At 36.6% G+C, this 22,995-nt stretch overlaps 2 protein-coding genes across 3 annotated transcripts in view; both read left to right on the top strand.

The window, feature by feature from the left end:
• The first annotated feature begins 56 nt into the window (after window positions 1-56).
• mvk (mevalonate kinase) lies at window positions 57-15,551 on the top strand. 2 transcript variants are annotated; one of them, NM_001007349.1, is given in 10 exon segments: window positions 57-340; window positions 1,840-1,987; window positions 2,153-2,294; window positions 2,486-2,641; window positions 3,526-3,629; window positions 5,286-5,331; window positions 5,450-5,540; window positions 8,055-8,174; window positions 10,101-10,254; window positions 15,027-15,551. In NM_001007349.1, coding segments are annotated over 10 exon segments (1,191 nt in total). In that variant the 5' UTR covers window positions 57-262; the 3' UTR covers window positions 15,179-15,551.
• A 380-nt stretch (window positions 15,552-15,931) lies between these two features.
• fam222aa (family with sequence similarity 222 member Aa) overlaps window positions 15,932-22,995 on the top strand; it is a 245,401-nt gene continuing 238,337 nt past the window's right edge. Inside the window, exon 1 of the mRNA XM_073951075.1 lies at window positions 15,932-16,085. The gene's annotated coding sequence lies outside the window, so the exon portion shown is untranslated. The remainder of the gene's footprint in view (window positions 16,086-22,995) is intronic.

Below are 22,995 nucleotides of genomic sequence, written 5' to 3' on the forward strand. Positions count from 1 at the left end.
CCTCCTGATTGGCGTTTGTAGAGTCAATGATATAAGACATCAAACCTGATTGGTTTAGACTACAGAGGCGATTCACGTGTATGTCAGTGGACAATCCGAAGCGATGCGTTTGTGTGTAACGATTTCTCGGTTATTTAGCTAAACTTTATACTCTAATGTATGTTGGTGAATGAATGAATGTAAAATTTTAGTAAGATAATATCGCTGTTGTCAGAATACACTTGTACATCTTCCTGGAAAAGCAGAAGCTGTAATATTCAGGATGCAAAGCAGAGAGTTGTTCGTTTCAGCACCTGGGAAAGTAATTCTCCACGGCGAGCATTCTGTCGTGCATGGGAAGGTAAGTGTCTGTTTTGTTATTAGAGACATAATAATGTACGAGTCTAACTGATGTGTTATAAATTTAGAAATGTCATTGGTTTAGAACAGGGGTGTCCAGACTCGGTCCTGGATGACCGGTGTCCTGCATATTTTAGTTCCAACCCCATTTAAACACACCTAAACCAGCTAATCAAGCTCTTTCTTGATAACGTTATACTAGAAACTTTCAGGCAGGTGTGCTAAACTATGCAGGACACCGCCCCCCCAAGACCGAGTTTGGACACCCCTGGTTTAGAAGAAGCTCTGCACACAGATGCAAGGCAAGTTGTATTGTCTTGTAAAAATAAATTCTCATTTAATGCTTTCCATTTATTCAAAGAAGTGTTGGAAATGTTGGAATTATTATTTGAGCAAGCTGTTGCATTCAATATTTAATAAAACTAGCTTTAAATGTCAGAGAAACTGATACTATTTTGTGTCTGTGTGTTTAATTATTTGTTTATTTTGCTTTATTAGGTTCATCTTAGGTCAGACAATAAAATATGCATAATATTGGTACATATATGGGACATTCTACCAAACATGTACATTATCTGTCGCTGAAACAAAAGTATAAATACAGTGAATAAAAAGTATTTCATCACAGAAATGTCTAAAATGGACTGATGGTTGATTTCTGTAAGTTGTTTTGTAGAGGAATATGTCATTCATTTGGCTCTCAGATGTTTTTTCTTTATTAAAAACACTACAAATGTACAAACCCTGTCACTGTCCTTGTCTTCAGCCCGATTTAACCTACAGCTTTAATAGTTTTGTGAAGCTAAAAACGTGTTAGAAGGGAAAAAAAGCTTCTGAAATAGCAAGTTTAAGTTGTTATCAATCACATCACTTGATTAAAATTATAAATACACTTTACAAATAAAGGCTGCAAAAATATAATATATAATAATACAAATAATTTTACAGTTGTCCACACGTTTCTGCTAGTACTGTCACATTTGCATTAAATATAACATAAAATAAGTGGAATACACTATACGCTATGACTCAGAAGTGACATTATTTGATGGAGAAGTTAACAATGATCAAGGATGCCTTCTATCATTGAATTGTATGATTCTATGCTTGTTTTGGTAAACTTAATTATACACTAAATTAGTAAATAATTAATGAGGTAAAATACCACATATATACACAAAAATATACACACACAAGATAACATAAAAATAAGAATAATAACAAACAAAACAAAAGGAAAAATCCATTTAATTTTTTTAGAAAAGGGCATCAGTTTTTCTGGACTGTTCTGGCTTTTGTTTTATTGCAAACCGAATCTTTCCCATTCTGAGAGCATGTAGGAAATCAAAAACCCATTGTCGATAAGAAGGTGGGGAAATGTGTTTTATTTTGAGGGATAATGATGGTTATGGTCAAAGGTGAGGGGGCAATTCAGGTCTGCTATGTCAAAATACCGTTAAATCTATTTAATTTTTCCTGTTCTTCATCAATGTTAAACAGGTTGCCTTGGCTGTGAGTGTGAATCTGCGCACATACCTGCGGCTGCAGTCCACGTCATCTGGTCAAGTGTGCATCAACCTCCCCAATATTGACACTTTTCTGTCCTGGGAAATAACTGCACTGCAGCCTCTACTTGCTGGCTCTAAAGGTGAGAGGAGATATGTATTAGTTTTTATTAAAATGATAGCAAAATTGAAAATTGTTATTTACTCCTATGTTCCACATCTCAATTTTGGATGAACAGTTTATTAAGGATACAAAAATGCATTTTTGAAAAAAGCAATAATCTCTAGCACACGTTTCTTTGTTTCAGCTGAGCAGAGGGACCCCAAGGAACTTGATGCAGATCTTTTAAAGAAACTCAGAGAATTCACTGGCATTTCAGATGATTCCACAGACACAAGGAGCATGGCAGTGTTGGCTTTTCTCTACATGTACATCACTGTTTTTGCAGAGTAAGAAACCTTTGTTTCTTTGCATCATTTATTAAGACCGCAGCTATTCAAAACCTTCATGTAATGCAAATAATTAATTTCGTATACTATTATTTTATGGGTTCTTTGATTTTAATTACTACTGTATATGAAATGTGCTATATAAGTGAACTTGCCTTGCTATGCCTTCTTGAGGATATTTTTCCCCCCAGGTCTTTGGCCAGTATCACAGTGTCTGTGTGGTCAGAGTTGCCCACAGGAGCTGGTTTAGGCTCCAGTGCTGCCTATAATGTTTGTCTGTCTGCTGCATTGCTGTCTGCTAGAGGAAACATATCACCTCTGCTTATGGCTCAGCAGGAGTCTGCCAGGTAACGCTTCATTTTGGGGCTTTTATGTAGATATTGAAACCAGCGCAACAATCCCTAACTTGATTTACTTTTAACTCTTTAAATCAGGGGTCACCAATCTCTGTCCTGTTATTTATTGTTATTTATTATAGTAAGAGTCTTTTTGACATACCCTGTAGTCTTTTGTTTAGCAGATTTAAAATTCCAAATCCTTCATCTTGCAATGGAATTATTCAGCAAGTTTATGTAAATGTATGGTGAAAAATATACATTTTTCAGGGGGAAAAGATTAAAAAGGGATAAGATTTAGCTGAATGATTCTGAATGTGGTTATTCCTTTTTTTTTCCTCAATAAAATAATTGTTGATGATGATAATAATAATAAATAGTTAATATTAATAATATTACAATAGTTATTATAAGTTATTACAATTTTAATTAACTATTTCCAGTTTCATTATATTTTAAATTGAATTTACTGTGAATTTAGCAACCAATAGTTAATATTTAATATTTTATATTGATATTGGGGTGGCGCAGGGGGTAGCGACTCACCGCAAGAAGCAAAGACATGCACTCTAGGTGAATTGGGTAAGCTAAATTGTCCGTAATGTATGTGTTTGAAAGAGAATGTATGTGTGTTTCCCAGTGATGGGTTGCAGCTGGAAGGGCATCCGCTGCATAAAACATATGCTGGATAAGTTGGCGGTCCACTCTGCTGTGGCGACCCCTGATAAGCCGAAAAGAAAATGAATGAATGAATAATGATATTTACAATTCTTTGATAGATAGGAAGTTCAAATGAACAGCGTTTACTAAACATCTATGATGGTGATTATAAGTATTATTTAAAAACGATCTGTTATCTATTGAGGTTATTCATTTTTTTTCTGTTTGTGTTGCAGGTGGAGTAAGGATGAGATGGAGCTGATTAACAGGTGGGCGTTCATGGGTGAGAAGATCATTCATGGTAACCCTTCAGGGGTGGACAATGCTGTGGGCACATGGGGTAAGACTCTTAGGGTGCTTTCACACCTACACTTTTGTTTCGGAACGTATCTCGTTTGCCCAGTTAGCGCGGTTCGATTGGCATATGTGAACAGGGCAATCGCGCTCTGTTCCGCGCCAAAGTAATCGCTCCGAGATCGCTTGAGTGAGGTGGTCTCGGCTCGATTGAAACGAACCCTGGAGCGGTTCGATTGCAGTGACAAAGCGATCCGATCCGAGCGCGGTTATATCACAGTATTTTATGGATATGTAATAGGCTTACGGCTATATGGAGAGAGAATTATGAGTAGGGCGGGAAGTTTCGCGAGTCTCCGGATGCCCGCAAACGAGTGATGATCTCCCGGTAATCTTGCGTCTCTCTCCCAGTCCTCAAATAGGCCTTCTCACCCCTCCCCACCGCATTTCTCCTCAGACACGTCACGCGCGCACCCTGTCAATCACCACCAAACCACCACCTCTCCTGACAGCTGAGCAGGACACTGCAAAATAAACCCTGACACTCTGACCAATGTAAGGAGAGTTTACTCGCACGCGACTTGTTTTAGCTCTTTTGGTCCGATTAGAAACTTTGCCGTGTGAAAGCGAACCGCTCCAAGAGCAAAGAGCAACAATGTAACAATTTTAATCTCTGTTTCGGAACAACTGAATCGATTCACAGGTGTGAAAGCACCCTTAACCTGTGCTAAAAAATTATTAGTCCGTACAACAAAAAAGACTTTCAGATATTTTAGGTCAGTGCCACTGATGTTTTCAAAAGTTGATTAGATGTCAGCGCCAATGTTGTAGTGATTAGTGCGTGGACACATGGTACTCCAGTGTTCACGGCGACCCGATTTCGAGTTCTGCCTCAAAGGTTAAAGTCTAGATCGGATATGCAGCCGGCCGGAAGTGCGATATGCACATTAATATAGCAGCATTTTTATTTATGAAACTGTATAACAATAATTTCTATTTTTACAGTACTGTGACGGTTGGGTTTAGGGTTGGGGTGGGAGTAGGCATTAAAAAATACAATTTATTGGGTAATTTAACAGAGAACATAAATGATACTCGGTACAACTACATTTTTAACATTATTATGACGGTTAGGTTTAGGGTTGGGGGGGGGTAGATGTTAATAAAATACAATAAATCTGAAATTTAATAAATAATATAAATAGTTTACATAAACTTTCAGCCGCAACCGTATCTGAGCTAGCAACAACCGCCTCAAAGTCCTATATCGATCCTTTCCCTCTCTCCTCTCCCCACGCTTTCCTGTCTGTACTCTCTGTCGTATCAATTTAAGGTAAACAAATAAATAAATGTTAAGTACATGAGAAAAAAACAAAAGGAAATTATTTCACTCAACTTCAGGCATTCCAGTTATGCAGACAAAAGAATGTTCAGTTGGCACAACTTAAAAGGTTTTGTTACGGAGTAGTTCACCTCTCCAGAAAACAAATAATCTTATGTTCAACTCAACTAAATGTTTTTTGTATTTCTGATATGTAATTATAGTTCAGTGCAGCTGATGCTTTCAAAAGTTTTTGAACAAGAAAAGGCGAAATGAAATAAGGATTATGATTTTTGTTGTACTGACTTAATTTTTTACATTATGCATTTATTATTATGCTTCTTTCTTTAAATATATTTTTTTCTGTCCTTTCTATAATAGGTGGCTTCTTAAGATATCATTCTGGAAATATAACTCCATTAAGCTGGTAAAATGTCATTCAAAAATCATCAAAATATTGTTTTTGCATTATCATATTATTACTGTCATATTATTACAACCAGCAGACTTTTCTAAGTTTGTTTTTGGGTTAATTTCCTCCATAGGGTTCCCATTTTGAGGATCCTTCTCACTAACACCAAAGTACCACGTAGTACCAAAGTGCTTGTTTCTGGAGTGAAGGACAAAATTAACAAGGTAGTAAATGGCTCCCCTCTCCCCCCTTTCTATATTTTCATTCCTGTGCCCTTCAATTAGCATAATGGCTGGTGTTGTGTGAGGGAGGAACACTCCAGGGGCTTGGTGCTGAGTGCCTTTTAGAAGAGCTCCAAATGAAACACTCTGCCAACCTTCCTGTGTTCCGTTACCCTGACAACGGCAGCAGGTAGCCTCACCGCTGGCACATCCTGGCTAGTGAAGTGGAATTCCAGTATTATCAGGTTGGCAAAGAGCAAAGAGTCAGGGCGGACTTTAAAGGGGTCATTTTCTGCATATTTGTGCCATTATTAGTCAAAGCAGTAAGCTATAGCCAGTCATGATTTAGCCGTATTTCTTTTAAAGTGTGCTGTAATGGAGTGGTTGACTTACAAAAGAAACAGCATGGTCATTTATTTACCCTTACACCATTCCAAACCTACATCAGTTTCTTTCTTCTACAGTAAACTACACAAAAGAGAATTTCTTATGGAATATTGTGGTATTTATAGTAAATTATTTATCCAGAGAATTCATGTGCCCTTGTAATCTTTGATCAAATAGCATCTCCTCGCTCTTGCATTGACATTGCCTGTCTTTTTTGCTCATGCATTTACTGTTGCAAGAATGACAGTCACACTTTCATCGGTAGCTAATGGCAAAAATCTAGTTAATTCATATTGGACCAATTCAAGTTTTGTCATGTTTTGCTTCTTATAAAAGCCGTTTCAAACTGACATCACAATAAGAGATAATTTGCTATTGCAACTTCAGTGTCCTGCTAACTTTAACACTTGGTGAAGAGTGTGAGTGATTTTTGGACTTCATACTGCAGACCAGTAGGTGGCATAAGTTTGCTAGTATTTTTCTGACATTTTAATATGAGCTGGTAAAATATGGAGCTAATAATATGCCAAAACAATCTGAATTTATATTGTGTTCATTTGAATTATTGACAAATGTAATTTAATAAATCTGAATTTGTATATGCCATTAAAATCATTTTAAATTAAAATTTCTTAATTTGAATTTCATAACCTAAATATTGAACATCTGAATTCTTAAAGGGCCATGACACCCCCCACTTTCGGTTAAAGTCTACTTCAGAATTTTTTCAAAAGATGCATGATTAATGGGTGTGGAGCTCCGCGAGCATCAGGCAAGAGTGGGCGTGGCCAGCAGGGGAGAACGTGAGCGAATGAAGCTAGCTCACAAAATGAGACAAACCGTGAGGAGACGCATGAGTTTATAGTTTACAAAGTTAAAATGCAAAGAAATGAACAGTGATTTAATGCCCTGCTACATTTGTTATTCGTAATTTCATATACAGACAACCACATTTTATATCATTATAAAGATAAGTGTGTTCATGTAAACCGTATAAATGAGGACTTCTCCCTCAATCCCCGTATCCAGCAAACTCAGTGCAGCAGGTCTCCTGACCTGTTTATTTTAACCGTTAGCCCTGCTGGTAATCTGGAGGATTTAGGCAAACACAGCAGCACAGTGATGTGTCTGAATGTGAATGAACTCCTGATAAAAGACAGCGTCCGCCATTCTCTAATTCTCGTGCTGCTCTCCCGACAAAAATGCTAGCAGCACACACACAGCTTTGCTGTATGATCGGCCCTGACAAGATCGCGGGGGAAAACATGCAGCAAACCACGTGGATCATGGAAACAAACGCATATGAGCCTTCATGAACGGCTAAATACTGTGTGCCCGTGCCGTGGGTCCGTGACGTGTCTCACAGCTCGGGCTTGACTCTGGTAGGTCTGGCAGGTCTCATGAATAATTAAGCAGACGGCTCTTCTCATAGGATAAGAAAACTCCGCTATGAATAATAATGAGAAACCGACGCGTCATCATTGCACTTGCAGTACTGGGCTACGTCACCGATTTTGATCCCGCCCCAAAAATCATTTTAAACCCGGAAGCTGAAATTAGCTGACAAAAGCTCAAAATTATCCAGTTTTCCCCACAATTACAGCTGACAGGTGCTAACATTGTCTTAACTGATGCTCAACACACACAAATCTGTTAATATAAAAAAACGTTCTCCAGGGTGTCCTGAACCTGTAAGGCTGAATTTTTATAGACGTTTTTTCACTTGATGAAACTTGATTTTTTATTTATTTTTTTTTTGTGTGTGTGTGTGTTCTGAATTCCTAGACTGCAGATATAAAGTTTGTAAATATACAGTTTCAAGTTTTCAAGATAAGGAAATTCAGAACATCAAATTCAATATCTTAAAATTCAAAACCAGAGGCTCTAGTATTCAATGTTTTATGAAGATGTAATTATACTATTAAAAAAACATTTAATACTGCAATTTAGTTGCTGTTGTATTATGATACCATACTTGACTAAATCTGACAGTAATATAATTGTCTTTTGCAACATTGGATGTGTCGAGCTTTAAGTAGATGATCTTCCTTTAAGTAATGCTGTTTTCTCATCTGTGTTTGTACAGCACTTATCTTTCCTTTCAGTCTTCTGCACTGTGATGTTTTGCAGTTTCCCTCTGTAATGAGGCCAGTTCTGGAGTCAGTGAGTGCAGTGTCCTGCACTTGTGAACAGACACTCACTGAGATGGCAGAACATGGACCTTCAGCTGAACACTACAACATACTCGAGGTACAGTCTCACAGCTAAACCAAGTAGTGCTTATATTCATTTTTACAAAAACTTCAAAGTAAAAAAAATAAATAAATAAATAAGTATATAATTGAGTAAATAATTTTCTATAGGGATCATTTTGGGGATGGTAGGGAAAATAAACTTTACCGTTAACTTTAAAAGTTTGGTAAAGCTTTATAATAAAAATAGTTGCTTATTTTTCCTGCATTTGTTCGAGTAAAAATACAGTGAAATAGTGAATTATTACCTTCTTTTGTTTGTTTGTTTCAAAACGTTCTCTGCATATTATTGTTATTTAATCATGGGAAGACAAAGCAGAATTTTCAGCATCCATTATTACTTTAGTCTTTTTAGTGATTTCTGGTAAAAACATTCATCCTGCTTTAATATTTATGAGGAACCTTTGATTAATTTTATTCAAAACGTCAGTTAAAAACAAAGTTAAACAGAACAGCATTTATTGGAAATGGCACTTCTAAATTCTCGGCTGACACATTTGGTTAGTTTGATGCAACTTTCTGCTTTTATCTTCTGTCATATTCTTTATTTGTTTCATTTTTGGGGTGTACCAATGTGTTGGTAAATGTTAGTAAAAATAATATTGCTTGGGTTTGTATCATCATTTAATTTTTATAAATAAGGATGTGAGTAGCAAAAAGGACTGGTGACTTAAAACACCCAGTCAACTCAAATCAATTGTGGCTACATCTTAGCAAAGACAAATTTCATACAGCTTGAAGTAAATGAGAAGTGACATTGCAAACTCAGCCTTTGCCTAACCTAAAATGTTACTGGGGTCATGTTGTTGTAAAATCTGACTCATATCGATCATATTTGCAAAAATAAAGTTGCAAAGTTAACAGAACACCCAATGTAAATTAATTTGGTTTGATTTAATGTATTCATGGTTGCCTTGTTACATTATATTAGTGCTTGTACACTTTTACATTGAATTGTTTGGGCACAGGGGGCTATAAATACAGTGTGTGTGTGTGTGTGTGTGTGTGTGTGTGTGTATATATATATATATATATATATATATATATATATATATATATATATATATATATATATATATATATATCAACACATTTCTAAACATAGTAGTTTTAATAACACATTTGTTATAACTGATTTATTTTGTCTTTGCCATGATGACAGTAAATAATATTTGACTAGATATTTTTCAAGACTTTAAGTGACATTTAAATGCTTAACTAGGTTAATTAGCTTAACTAGGCAGGTTAGGGTAATTAGGCAATTGATTGTATAACGATGCTTTGTTCTATAGACTATCTGGAAAAAAATAGAGCAAAAATGTTGTCCTTAAAATGGTGCTTAATTTAAAAACTGCTTTTATTCTAGCTGAAATAAAACAAATAAGACTTTTTCCAGAGGAAAAAATATTATCACACATACTGTGAAAATTTCCTTGCTCTGTTATATAATATGTATGTGTGTGTGTGTGTGTGTGTGTGTGTGTGTGTGTGTGTGTGTGTGTGTGTGTGTGTGTGTGTGTGTGTGTGTGTGTGTGTGTGTGTGTGTGTGTGTGTGTGTGTGTGTGTGTGTGTGTGTGTGTGTGTGTGTGTGTGTGTGTCAGTGAGGTAGCACAATCACAACTGTAAATACATTTTATACATTTAAACATAAAAGGAGTTAATATCAAGTGTGCTTCTTTTCAGACAAATAATTTTTTTCTGTTTTGCCAACAAAAAAAATAACAATAAAATACTGGACAATGCTGGACAACCTTCTCTTTGTGTTTCATTTGTTGTCCTCTCCTGACTTTCCTTTTAAATAACCAAAGAAATGATCAATATTTGTTATCCCGGATGGATGGATGGATGGGTGGGTGGATGGATGGATGGAGATGGATTGTATTGATCCTTTTAAGTAAATCCTCTCTGTGTCATTTGTCATCAGGAGCTGATTGATATAAACCAGCATCATCTGAATGTGATGGGTGTGGGTCACTCATCTCTGGACACACTGTGTAGAGTCACTCTGTCCAAAGGGCTACACAGCAAACTGACAGGGGCAGGAGGAGGAGGGTGTGGAATCACACTTTTGCGACCAGGTATCAGCACAACATGCAAGAGCATATTTTCATACACAACATGAAACATGAGCACACATTGCTTAGCGTCTTATTAACACAACCAAGCCTTAAAATTACATTCTGGACCACCCCTTTAAGTGAGAAGCTATGCAAACAGCTTTCAGTATCACAGAATGATTTTTGCGACCATTGCATTCGATATTTTGCGTAGTTTGGCAGAAAACTAAGGCTCTGTGTAGGAAATGCTGCTGCAGCTGAACATACATGCTGGAGATTTACAGCTGATTGCAGAGTCGGTTTTATGAAATAATGCACACGGCATTCGACATGCAGTTTATCGTTCAGCCCTACCCTGCACTAGTAAAAATCTTTTCCAGTTTATCTGCACTGGAAACAAAGAACTTTAATATCTGTTTTCATTGAACACCTGGACATTGTGAAATCCCAGCAAACAAACAAGCAGATGCTGCTGTTAAAAAAGACTTTTCACAGTTATTGCAAGCTGTTTAACCCCCCACCCCCACCCCCATTCCCAACCATTTTAAAATGACCACAGCACCTTACTGTTGGTTAATAAAAAAGTTCCACCAAAAAATGCTAATTTACAGTTAATTTGATCACCTTCAGGCTAATGAAGATGACTTTTCTTCAGTAGATCATTTAAAGAATGTCATCCTTGGTCATTCATATAATGCAAACCAATGGTTATTGGTTTTTGACATAAAAAGCACGTACAAACAAGTCCAAATCAATTCCAGTATCTACTGATGACACACCGAGGTCTTATGAAGTAAGCGATCTGTCTGTGCAAGAAATTGAACATTGTTTATAATATTATTAGCTTTAAGTGTTATTAGCTTGTATGATTTTGTAATCAATGTTTTAGTACAGGGTAGTAAATTATGAATACTTCGTTCTTATGTCTCTGCCGTAATCACCTAGTTTGTGATAAGGAGGTGGTCTTGTGTGGCTGTTTGAACACGTACGACTAAATGAGCATTTGCACTTTAAAAGCAATCGTACGACTATCTCTCTGGAAGGGGTCGAAGGTGGACAATCTCACAACATTTCTCTATTTGCACCTGTATGTAATTTTCATTGTTGTCCACTAGTGTTCACTCTTTTGAGGGGCGCATTTTAATATCACATGTGGCTTTTATTTTTAGTAATTGCTGGTATCAAATTATTTGTTCGTTTTCTTAGTGCCGAATAGAAAATTTCATAATCGCACACAAATGTTTTTAACATTAAATGCACATTCACTGTTACGTCATTCAATTTTTGCAGAAACCCTTATTGCAAATCTTTTTATCTAAATCAAGCTGTTAAGTTTAATACACTGCTCATTTACGTTATTTTAGTTGGTTACATGCATGAAAATAGCAAAGAGAACTGGTATGCCTCTCTTTGAGACACTCCAAAAATTAAAATAGGCTCGTTTTAGCCTATTGAACAAATGCCCTACAGGTTAACGGTAGCGTTGTTACCATTTTTAATCCATTCAGCTGATCTTTATGTTTGGTGGCAGCACTTTTAGCTTAGCTTAGCATAAAGAATTAAATTGAATTAGGCCGTTAGCATCGATGTCGCTCAAATTTTTAAAAGTTTAGATTTTTCCTTTTTAGAGCTTGACTGGTTCGTAGTTACATTATGTACTCGGACTGACAGATCAAAAATATTGCTATTTTCTAGGCTGATATGATTAGGAACAGTACTCTTGTTGTGTAAAAATTAAGGAACTTTGCTGCTCATGTGCACTGATATTATGCAGATTTTAACTCGAGGGGGGGTGTCCAAACTCGGTCCTGGAGGGCCGGTATCCTGCAAAGTTTAGCTCCAACTGCCATTCAGTGTTGCCAGACATACGATAATTATCGGATTTGTCTGATAATTTCGACCTCTGTACGATGTACAATCAATAATGAAAAATCCTATAATGTACAATAATTTCAGAATATTATGGCATTTAAAATTAATTACATTGTAATCTTAAGGAGGCTTCTATACTTTTTGATCTAGCTGCATCTTTTGTCTACTGTCTGTGAGGAGAACTTGGACACGTTTTCTATCACATCTTACATTACATTTTCTCAGCCAATCAACTTGGAGAATGGCTCTCTCTTGCGAGTTTACATTCCTGCCACTGGCAGCCATGCTTAAGTCAGTCGTTTTCAGGTTGAGGTTCAAGCAATAAAGATTTAAAAAGTAGTGCTGAAAATGAAAGTGAGAAGGACAGGGGAGTTTGCCCTTGATGTTCTCGTTTTTTTGCGTTGTGTCATGTGAACGCATTTTTCCAAAGTTAATCTCATCAAAACAAAGCCATGAAATGAATACACTTTGAATGGGCTCGTGAACGCCTCAGAGTGTGTTAAAAATTCGGGAGGGTGCACTGCTTTCAAGCCAACTGGAACTATGTTGTGGTCCATGACTGCATCAGATTTGTACACCAAAATGAATCCCTTAACATCTGGCAACACATGCAGGACAGCGACTCGGAGGTGAAGTTTGATCCTTCCCACTAATGTACGTGTAGTTGTTATTATTTTTTTTTAATAATTTTAAAAAATATTATTTTGTAATTTGCATGTTGTGTAAAACGCAATTTGTCTAGATAATAGCTGTATACTCTCCATTTGACTCGTGTACGATAATTTTCCTCCAAATACGATTATTTTGAGGTTCTGGTACGATACTTTGATATTTCCAATCTGGCAACAATGGCGCCATACTAGAGGATTTCGCATGCTCAAACTTAAGTAACAGAACACCGGCCCTCATGATCGAATTTGGACACCCAAGTTCTAACTGGTAGTGCGTGTGTAGGGTTTGTGCTGGGGACTGTTTTCTGGCACTGCGTAGTGTCTAATATCATTGCACCTACTGGAGCCATGGTAAGGCAGCAACGTTTCTTGATTATTACATGGGAATTAGTACACAATGTAACTACAGAAGAGTCAAGCTTTAAATAGGAATATTATCTAAACTCTTTGGTCATGTTTGAGTGAGATGCTAATTGTCCAATCTATTTCAATGATCTATGCTTAGCTAAGCTAAGCTAAAAGTGCTCCTGCCAGCCCTGGAGATCAGCTGAATAAATTCAGAAATGGTAGAAACTTCTTTAAAACCCCAATTAATGAACAAATTGTTAATTCTGAGATGTGGTTTCTTATAATTGTACCAGTCATTGTTGTTTTTCTTTTAAATGTCTTCATGGAGGCCTGTGGCGTGTATTTTGGATATGCTGCCTGTGGTTAATCAGCCTGATTGCTCTGTATTGTTTGTAAAGCCTGTGTGAAGGTGGCATCCCGCTGACTGCTTGACTGTTTAGCATGGCTTGTGAGGTGAATCTCACTTGTCAGTCTTGTCTGACAAAGCTAACAACTTGACACAGCAGCTGTCAGACTGGGCCACACTCTTTGTTTATGCCTGAAGCCACTAACGCATTGAATTTTAATCAGGATCTTAGAACCCTCAAAAACAGCTTCCAATAAAGCAGAGGGAAGAAGCTGGGCAATGTTTATGATGTGATGTTGTTAGCCTGGCAGCATAAGTATGAGGCATTGTCTTTTCTAGGCATGTCTTATTAAGGTTGAATTGAAATGTCTTAGGTAAATTCCTCTTCCTTATTTGATCTGGTGATGTTTAGTGCTGCTCAGCATAAATCAGATTGCTTACTACCTGACGATTATATAAACCACAACTGGGTCTATATGTAAAAGCATTTGAGTTCTTCCTCTGCTTGCTATGGATAGATTTTCTCCATGTATAGCACATAAAAGTGCACCCAGGGTTAACTTCTGAAACACTGGAGGATCATTATTAGCTTCCTCATGATGCACACATTGATTTTTCGGTGCCGTATTTGTGGATTTGACAGATTGTTGAACCACCTACATATGGTCCGTGTATCTTGGAGTTATCTGTATTGCATAAAAATACTTTAAAGGCAAAGTGCTTTTAACACTAATCTTGTTTCAAACCCGTTAGACTTTTGTTCATCTTTGTTACACAAATATAGATGTTTTTGTGAAATCTAAGAGCTTTCTGACCACAGATGGACAGCAAAGTTCATGAAACTTTTAAAGCTCAGACACATGGACTGTGTTGATCAGGGTATTGTTACCTTTCTGGGCATTTGAACATTTCAGTCAGAGCACTCAAAAGTATCTTGTTTTCTGAAACATTTTCTGAAACAATTCTCTTAGATAATAATTTTATTAAAATTTATTTTAATAATAATAATGATTCTAAACTACTATTTTTATTTGTATTTATTTTTAATTTGTTTTAATTTAGTCCAGTTTTGTTTAGTTTTAATTATTTTTTTTTTTACATTTTAATTTATTTTAAAAAAAATTATTTTAAATTTTATTTTAGTACAATTTTTTTTAAAATAATAATAATAAGACCCTAAGCTACTATTTTTATTTTTAATTATTTTTAATAAAAATATTTTTATTTAAATTCAATTTAAATTTAATTTAGTTGTATTTTAATTTAATTACAGTTTTTATTAAATTAAATAACATTTTACTGTATTATTCTTATTTAGTAAATTTTTTAAAAAATATTTACGTTTTTAATATGATTTAGTTCAGTTTTAATTTAATTACTATTTTTTATTTAATTTTATTTTATTAAAATGTCTTTTTTAATTATTTTATTTTTTAATTTAATTTATTTGTTTTATTTTTTGGTATATTCAGAACTCCATGAAGCTCTTGTTTTGTTAAAAGTAATTTTTATTTATCATCAACTCTTGATGACAATTTGTGTTTTTCTGTTTCCAGAGACTGATACTTCAGTGATTCAGAGCACTGTTGAGGAGCTGAAGGCCTGTGGGTTTGACTGCTGGGAGACCAGTATCGGAGCTCCTGGTGTACAACAACACTCTTCTGCTGCTATCAGTCCAGATGTGCTGAAGATCCTTAACAGCTACTGACATATCACAAAACACACTGTGCTTAAACCCTTAGCACAGATGCTCATTGCTGCTGTTACTCTGGGTCAAGATTCACAAAACAGTATTTATAATCATAATGTAATTTTTTTAAATAAAAATGGATCTTAAATTACTGTAATTAAGAAATTTGTTTATTTTTTTATGTTCAGAGGGCTTATGCATTTTGCATGCAATTTTTCCACATAGCAAACTCAGTAAGGATTTATGTGCCACTAGATGGCAGCACAATCTAAGGAACATATTGAATACTGTCAATTTTAGATAGACTGTACCAAGTGCATATAATAGCTGTTTTAATTAAATTAATTTAAAAATTATATTTAATAAAGTCCATTCTTCTTTTCCATGAAAAGTGTTCTTGCAGCAGTCTGTGTGTTTTAGGCTAATGTAGTTTGATCTTCTCATTTGCCAAAATCTTTCTCAACACAGATCACATTTCCAACCAGAGCTAGCACAGCTTGGAGCATTTTGGACTGAGCTCAGTCTTGTATTATTGTCGCTAAACCCAAAGTAATTACTTTCCAGTTCTTTGCACTTTTGTCAGAATATTTTGCACCGGAACAGTTTTGAAGCCAAGGAGGGGATGCGAGGACCATTTGGCTGTCGACCAGATGCAGTCCAAGTTGATCTGTGAAGCGCGGTGATGAAATAAACACTGTGCACTTAAAGCGGAGCACATTTCCCCACAGTCCCAGGAGAGGGGTGTAATTTTAGTGGTGTTTTGTGAGGAACAGATAAAGAGGGCTATCTTCAGCACACAAGACCTGGAGCTAGACAATGGGAAATGGATTTGCACTGAGATGAATGTGTTCCAGTAAACTGAAGGCCGGCAGAAGGACAGAGGCTCTTATGCTTGAACAAGTCATCTTTGGGAAGATCCAGGCAGGTCAGAGACACCTTTAAAAGTGAGTGCTGTCAGTTTTGTAAATGTGAAGCTGTCAGCTCGCTTAATCCAGACGCTCAGGCATCATTTTGGAAGTGAGGGGGATGTAATGTGCTATGCAAGATGTTATATATATATGCTGCCTATATATATATATATTGCCTTAGCTCCCATGATGCATTTAAAATCATCACAATTTGTTAATTTGGAGTTAAATAATCTTTAATTTAACACATTTTTTTAATAGCACGATCACCTCACAGCAAGAAGGTCGCTGGTTCGAGCCTCGGCTGGGTCAGTTGGCATTTTTGTGTGAAGTTTGCATGTTCTTCTCGAGTTCGTGTGGGTTTCCTCCGGGTGCTCCAGTTTCCCCCACATGTCCAAAGACATGCAAAATAGGTGAATTGGGTAAGCTAAATTGTCCGTAGTGTATGTGTGTGAATGAGTGAATGAGTTTCCCAGTGATAGGTTGTGGCTGAAAGGGCATCCACTGTGTAAGACATATGCTGGATAAGTTGGCGGTTCATTCCACTGTGGCGACCACTGATTAATAAACGGACTAAGCTTAAAAGAATATGAATGATTGAATGAATTTAAAGCAACATACCACATAGTTTTACAAAAAAAAAAAAAAAAAAAAGAGTAAGAACTTTTTTTTACATTTTCTCTCAAGCGATATTGGAAATCCCGAAAGTTGCTTTAATTTGACAATTCTGGGCAAATTATAACTTTTAAAGCTTGAATGTCACTATTAATACATTTCATAAAACAATCATTTTCCAGAATGTTTCCACATGTTTCTTCACTTCCAAACATGTTTTGAGCTCCTGTCTTCTCCTGAATGCAAAATACATTTTTAAATTAATGTTGAAAAAATGTATATATTTCAAATAAATTCTGTTCTTTAGAGCCTAAAAAAGTATCTCAATAATATAATGCAGCACAACTGCTTTGAACACGGCTATTGATCAAATATCAAAATTTAACAGCTGTCTGCATATCTTTTCCCAAAGATTGTGTGACACAAATACTAATGAAAATTCAGCTTTGCCATCACAGCTGATAATTACATTTTAAAATATCTTACAATAAGTTTGTAATTTTAAACTGATTTAATAATGTGTTTTTGAGCAAATGAATGCATCTTTTGTTTCGAGTTTTAATTTAATCACTCCGTGGGGTCCAAAAGAGTCTTAAGATGTTTTAAATTTCAAAATCTAAATTTTTGGACTTAAAAAGTCCTATATTTACTGAAACATAGTGGTGTAGTTGAGTTTTCTTCGTAGAGTGGCAGGGCGCACCCTTATAGACAGGGTGAGGAGCTCTGTCACCCGGGAGGAGCTCGAAGTAGAGCTGCTGCTCCTCCACATCGAGAGAAGTCAGCTGAAATGGCTTGGGCATCTGTTTTGAATGCCTCCAGAGAAGAGTTTGGTAACATTCAAAGAGTACAAAATGGAAATAACAAAGAAAAAATAATATTAAAAAAAATAAATACATTTATTCAAAAGGTCAGGGAGTTCTTCAAAGATTTTAATAAAGGGCGACCATTTATTTAGGAACATGCATTTCGAGAATTGAATCGTTTATTTAATCTTTTCCAATTGAACGTAAGACTACATCACTTCATTTATCTTGCCAGCGTGTGTTAGAGATTCTACTCTTTTCCACTTGAATAATATTAAATGTTAGACATTTTTACAGCAAACTGTCTAAATAAAATTCCCTTATCAGGGAAAGAAAACTTAAACAACACATCACTTTACATGATCTTTCATTAATACAAAGACTATTTACAGAAGTAACCGGACCATTACAAAAAAAATAATAATCTTAGTGTTTAACCCAATACAAGTCTAAAATTTCATTCATAATGGTCTTAAAAGGGTCTTAAAATATCTTAAATTTCACTTGAAGAAACCTGCAGAAGCCCTGTCACTATGTTTGTCACTATGTACTCACACTCAAGTAGTTTTAAACCTTTTTAAGATTCTGTTGAACAGTAAAGTATACATTGTGAAGAAATGCTGAAAGCTTGTAACCATTGAATTTCGTAGTAGGTTCAAAAATACTGGGGTAAGTCAAAAGTTAGAGGTATCCAGCTTTCTCCAAAACATCTTCTTTTCTGCTCAACAGTAAACAGAAGCACAATCAGGTTTAAAACAAGTAGAGGAGGTGAGTAAACGATGACAAATTTGCTAAGCTAGTGGTTTCCAGCCATTTCCAGCCTGACCAGCCTGGTTTAAGTTGGACATAGCTGGTTTTAGCTGGTCATTTCCCAGCCTGACCAGCTAAGACTAGGCTGAAAACCAGCCTTAAAATGTCCAAAACCTCTCTAAAACCAGGCTGGTCGCCCAGTTAACCTGCATAGGCTGGTTTAAGCTGTTTTTTTCAGTAGGGTACACCACTAAAAATGTTAATGTTTATGAGTGTGACCCAAGGGACCAATTGCTGTGCTTAAAGGAAGTGACCTCAGACCTCAGAAAGGAACAGCTGTCCTCTTGTCAATCATGGCATGTGACATTTACTCACAGCCACCTACTTATATATACATCTACACTGAATATTGCTCTTCCTGATTGCATCCGATTTAAAGGGTAAAAGTGAGTCGCATCATCTTCCTTTTGCACTTTCCTCTTGCCTCCACGTCCACTTTAGCCCGATCCAATTTGGATCTCATTCTCAGACAGATTGAGGAATCGCTTTTCAATCTCTGATCTGCTGTAATGAAAAGAGAGAGGGCACTGCCTGTGAATGCGCTAACCGGATTAGCGGAGAGAGAGAGAAGAGGGGCGGCATCGTCCGTTTGAGGGAGAACAGATGAATGAGTAAAGCAGGCTTTAACCAGAAGAGGGGGGCCGGTCACCGAAATCCCCCTGACCTGCCGCTAGTCATGCGTCCTCGTGTTTGTGCTGACAAACAATTTCACAAAATTGGATCCCCCCAAATCGTTATCGACTTTCCTCTTTCCTTCTCCGTCTCTTGATAGGTCCGGCTATGAGTTAAACACTATTGGCAGTTTTGAAGTCTGTCCAACATGCAACTGCCAGAGAGAAAAGGTCAGTTTGTGGACAGGGAGAGAAAAAAAATCTGGAATAATTGATTTTTTTCCCCCGTTCTCTCTCTCTCTTTCTGTTGTTTTTATTCATTTCTTTAAATGTCAGAAGGCTTTTGTGTGCTATAGGCAGACAGGTTGTATGGGTGAATGGGATCTGGCTGGCCGAGGCTGGCTTTAGTTGAACCTTGACCCGTCTTCTCTGCGCATACTTGAATCCATGTCTTCGGCCCCCTTCGTAACCCCAGCTTGAATTTAATTACCACTGAGCTCTTCAATTTAAATTGCATTGATGAAGAGGAATGAGGAGGAGGGGGCGAGCTGTACCTTTCCGTCTCTCCTCCCTGCGAGGCACAGATGGTATTTTTTATCAATGTCAGCCGCAGCTTCTTTCTGCACTGATGAATAGATTCTAAGGATGGCCTGACATTATTGCAGATAACAGAGGCAGTCGAGAAAAGGGGTCAAGGATGGAGGGGACCAGTGGAGCTATTGAAATATAATAAAAACTAGAATTCAGAGCTTTTCTCCATTCTTGCATGCTGTATTGTGTGCGTCACTGAAATGATTTCCTCTTTTCCAAAGTTCAAAAGTGATGTGAGTAAATGTGAGGACCATGATGTGTTTTTATTCCTCTTTTTTTCCTAACGTGAGCATTGTGTGCTGCTGTTGTGACTCATTCTCTGCAGGGATGTGACACTGTGCGTGATAGATATGAACTCTGCATTTGTCTGTGTGACACTTGTGTAGACAGATCATAGCAGAAGTGCTGGCTGGCAGCGTGTCCTTTTTGTGAGCGCGGCATGGATAAAATCAACATCTGACCAGTCCTGTGAGTGTCAGGGTGGTTTTATCTATTCAGCAGGCTTTTTGCATCTGATATGACTTTTTTCATCATCTCTCTTACCTTTACTGTCATTTCCTTTACTGTCTTCTTTCATTTCCTCCTTTTTCATTTTCTGTTTCCTGTCCTGTCATCATCTCGGCCTTCTTTCCTATCCTTTTTTCTCCCTCTATTGTCATTTACATTTTTGCTTCGCATCTTCTTTTTATACAAGACTAGTTGTTTTGGTTGTTGTGTTTCCAGTTCCGTTTTTCCTTTATATTGTCATATCATTCTAACAATTTGACTTTTTCATTCATTTATTCATTCATTTATTCATTCATTCATTCATTTTCATTCAGCTTAGTCCCTTATTTATCAGGGGTCGCCACCGCGGAAAGAACCACATTTTTCACGGCCAAATATTTTCTCTTTTGTTTTTATTTTCTACATAACTATTTTACTTTCTACTCTAAAAATTTGTTTCCATTTCCTGTATCCTTTTTTTCCTTCTTTCTGTTCTGTTACTTACCTCTTCCTTTTTATCTTCATGTTGTGTCACACAAAGTGACTTTTGGGTCTAATCGATTTATTAGCGCACTAGGCAGCCTAGACTCTGCACAGAAAGTTTAGCCAGAGAAGAAATGGTGGTGCCCAACAGAGCCTGGTTTCTCTTAAGGTTTTTTTCTTCGCTTTCATAGTTGAAGTTTGTTCCTTGCCCTTGTCACCACTGGCTTGCTTGGTTTGGGACTTGTGGAGCTGCGCATCGATAGATTTGCTCTTCAGTGTTTGGACTTTCAGCAGTGAAAATTAAACCACACTAAACTAAACCTAAACTCTGAAAACTGAAGCAGTTTCAGTTTAATAGAACTACTGTGTTAAACTGCTTTGTTATAATCTACATAGTAAAAGCGCTACAGAAATAAAGATAAATTTTATTCAATTGAATATTAAACTATATATATATATATATATATATATATATATATATATATATATATATATATATATATATATATATATATATATATATATATATATATATATTCTCAAAAGACACCCTCAACTCATTAAGAGAATGAATTTAACCCTGTTAGACCATTCGCCGCAGTGCGGATTTTTTCATCTTTAAAAAAGCAAAAATGGATTCTGACACACCCTTAATGCTTTTGCGCCCTGCTTTTTTAGACTTTGTGCCTAGATCATTAAAATAGAGCCCTGAGTCTTTAGACTTAAATTCCATTTTAGTTTAAGTCATATTTTAGTCTTCTGACTCAATTTATGTTTTAGTCGACTAAATCTATGGGAGATTTAGTAGACTAAAATATTTTTGGTTTCATTTAGGTGTAATTCATTTAAATATTGTATACATTTATTTATACTAAATATTGTAACTTAAAATTAAATAAAACAGTCTATTTTAAAATATGGAATGGCTTTTTTAAATGGAAGATGATGTCCTCACATTCCGTGTCTACTGTGGACCAGTTACTTTTCAAACTTACTGTGGACCAGAACTTTTCAAAAAATTATGACGAACATTTTTCATCAATGAAATTAACACTGATAACCTAATATCAATATGGCCAGAAAGTGATTAATTTATTTTAAATTGTTAAAATATTGGCGTGTGTGATGCAGCCAGTCCAAAGACTGTTGTGTACGCCATGATTTTATATAAAATTCACTTTAATGTGTGATATGACTATAAAGTGGTCATAAACAAACATTTTCTCAATTCAAATGAATCGCGGCCCGGAAACAGTATTCTTTATGTCACAACTTAACAAGCAGATACCTTTTCATTTCCTCCTCCTTCTAGTCTATTTCCACCATGTGCTTTCCATTTTCTTTTTCATTTCCTCCTACATTCTTCTTCCTTTAATTCTGCTTCTTCTTTCTTTCACTTCAGCTCCTTTTTATTTCCTTTTCCCTGTCTTATTGTTTCCCACTTTTCTTCCCATTTCCTATTATTTTTCTCTATCCTCTCCTCGTTCCTGTCCTATTTCTTCTGTCTATTTCCCTTTCTCTGCTTTCTTTCTATTCTGATCCTTTACATTTCCCTTTTGCGGTCATGTATTCCTGTTTTCCATTCTCTCTATCCTCCTGTTCTGTTCTTTTCACCTTTCCTCTTAATGCTATTTGGAATTTCTTTTCCCTCCTTTCCCATTTTGATCTTTTACACATCGTTTCCTTTCTATACATCCTGATCCTTTCCATTTATTTTCCCTTTTCCTCTCTTCTTCTCCTTCCTACTCTCTTATTTCCACCTTTCCTCCTCATGCTTTAAGCTTCCTATTTTCCTTTCCATGGCATTTCTGTGTGGAGTTTGCATGTTTTCCCAGTGTTCGTGTCGTGTTTCCTCCGGGTGCTCCATTCCAAAGACATGCGGTATAGGTGAAGTGGATAAACTAAATTGTCAGGAGAGTGTGTGGGTGTTTTCCTGTACTGGGTTGTGGCTGGAAGTCCATCTGCTGTGTAAAAAATATGTTCGGGAATTGTTGGTTCATTCCGCTGTGGCGACCCCTGACAAATAAGGGACTAAGCCGAAGGAAAATGAATGAATGAATGTTTTCTTTCCCTCTTCTTTCCTTTCCTTTTCTTTCCATTCTGATCCAATCTGTTTCATTTCCCTTCCTGCGGTTTTCGCTTTCCATTTCCCTTTTCTCTTTCCTGCTGATTCCTTCTCCTCTCTAGTTCATTAGACTTATTGATTTTTAACCCTAGCAGCTTTAGCAAAATGGAGACTGCAGATTTTTTTCCACGAGTAGAGCCCGGTGCGCTTCCAATTGGTGAGGAGGCTTTGGTCTTGCCCACCAGTGACCTCTCACCTTCCTTCAAGAGCTTGTGGCTCTGCAGCTGAGCAGGGCTCTTTTCTGTGCTCCTCTTGAGAAGAAGCTGCAAGGGTCAGGGTCAAGGTGGTGTAAAATGAGAGTATGTGTGGGAGTTTGTGTGTCTTTCAGAGAGGAGAAAGGCATTCCCCTTCTGCCTGGCCCTGGTGAGAAGTGAGAGCAGAGGTCATTTGACCCCATTAAGGC

This window comes from Danio rerio, chromosome 5 (assembly GCF_049306965.1).
Source record: "Danio rerio strain Tuebingen ecotype United States chromosome 5, GRCz12tu, whole genome shotgun sequence".
Taxonomy (NCBI): domain Eukaryota; kingdom Metazoa; phylum Chordata; class Actinopteri; order Cypriniformes; family Danionidae; genus Danio; species Danio rerio.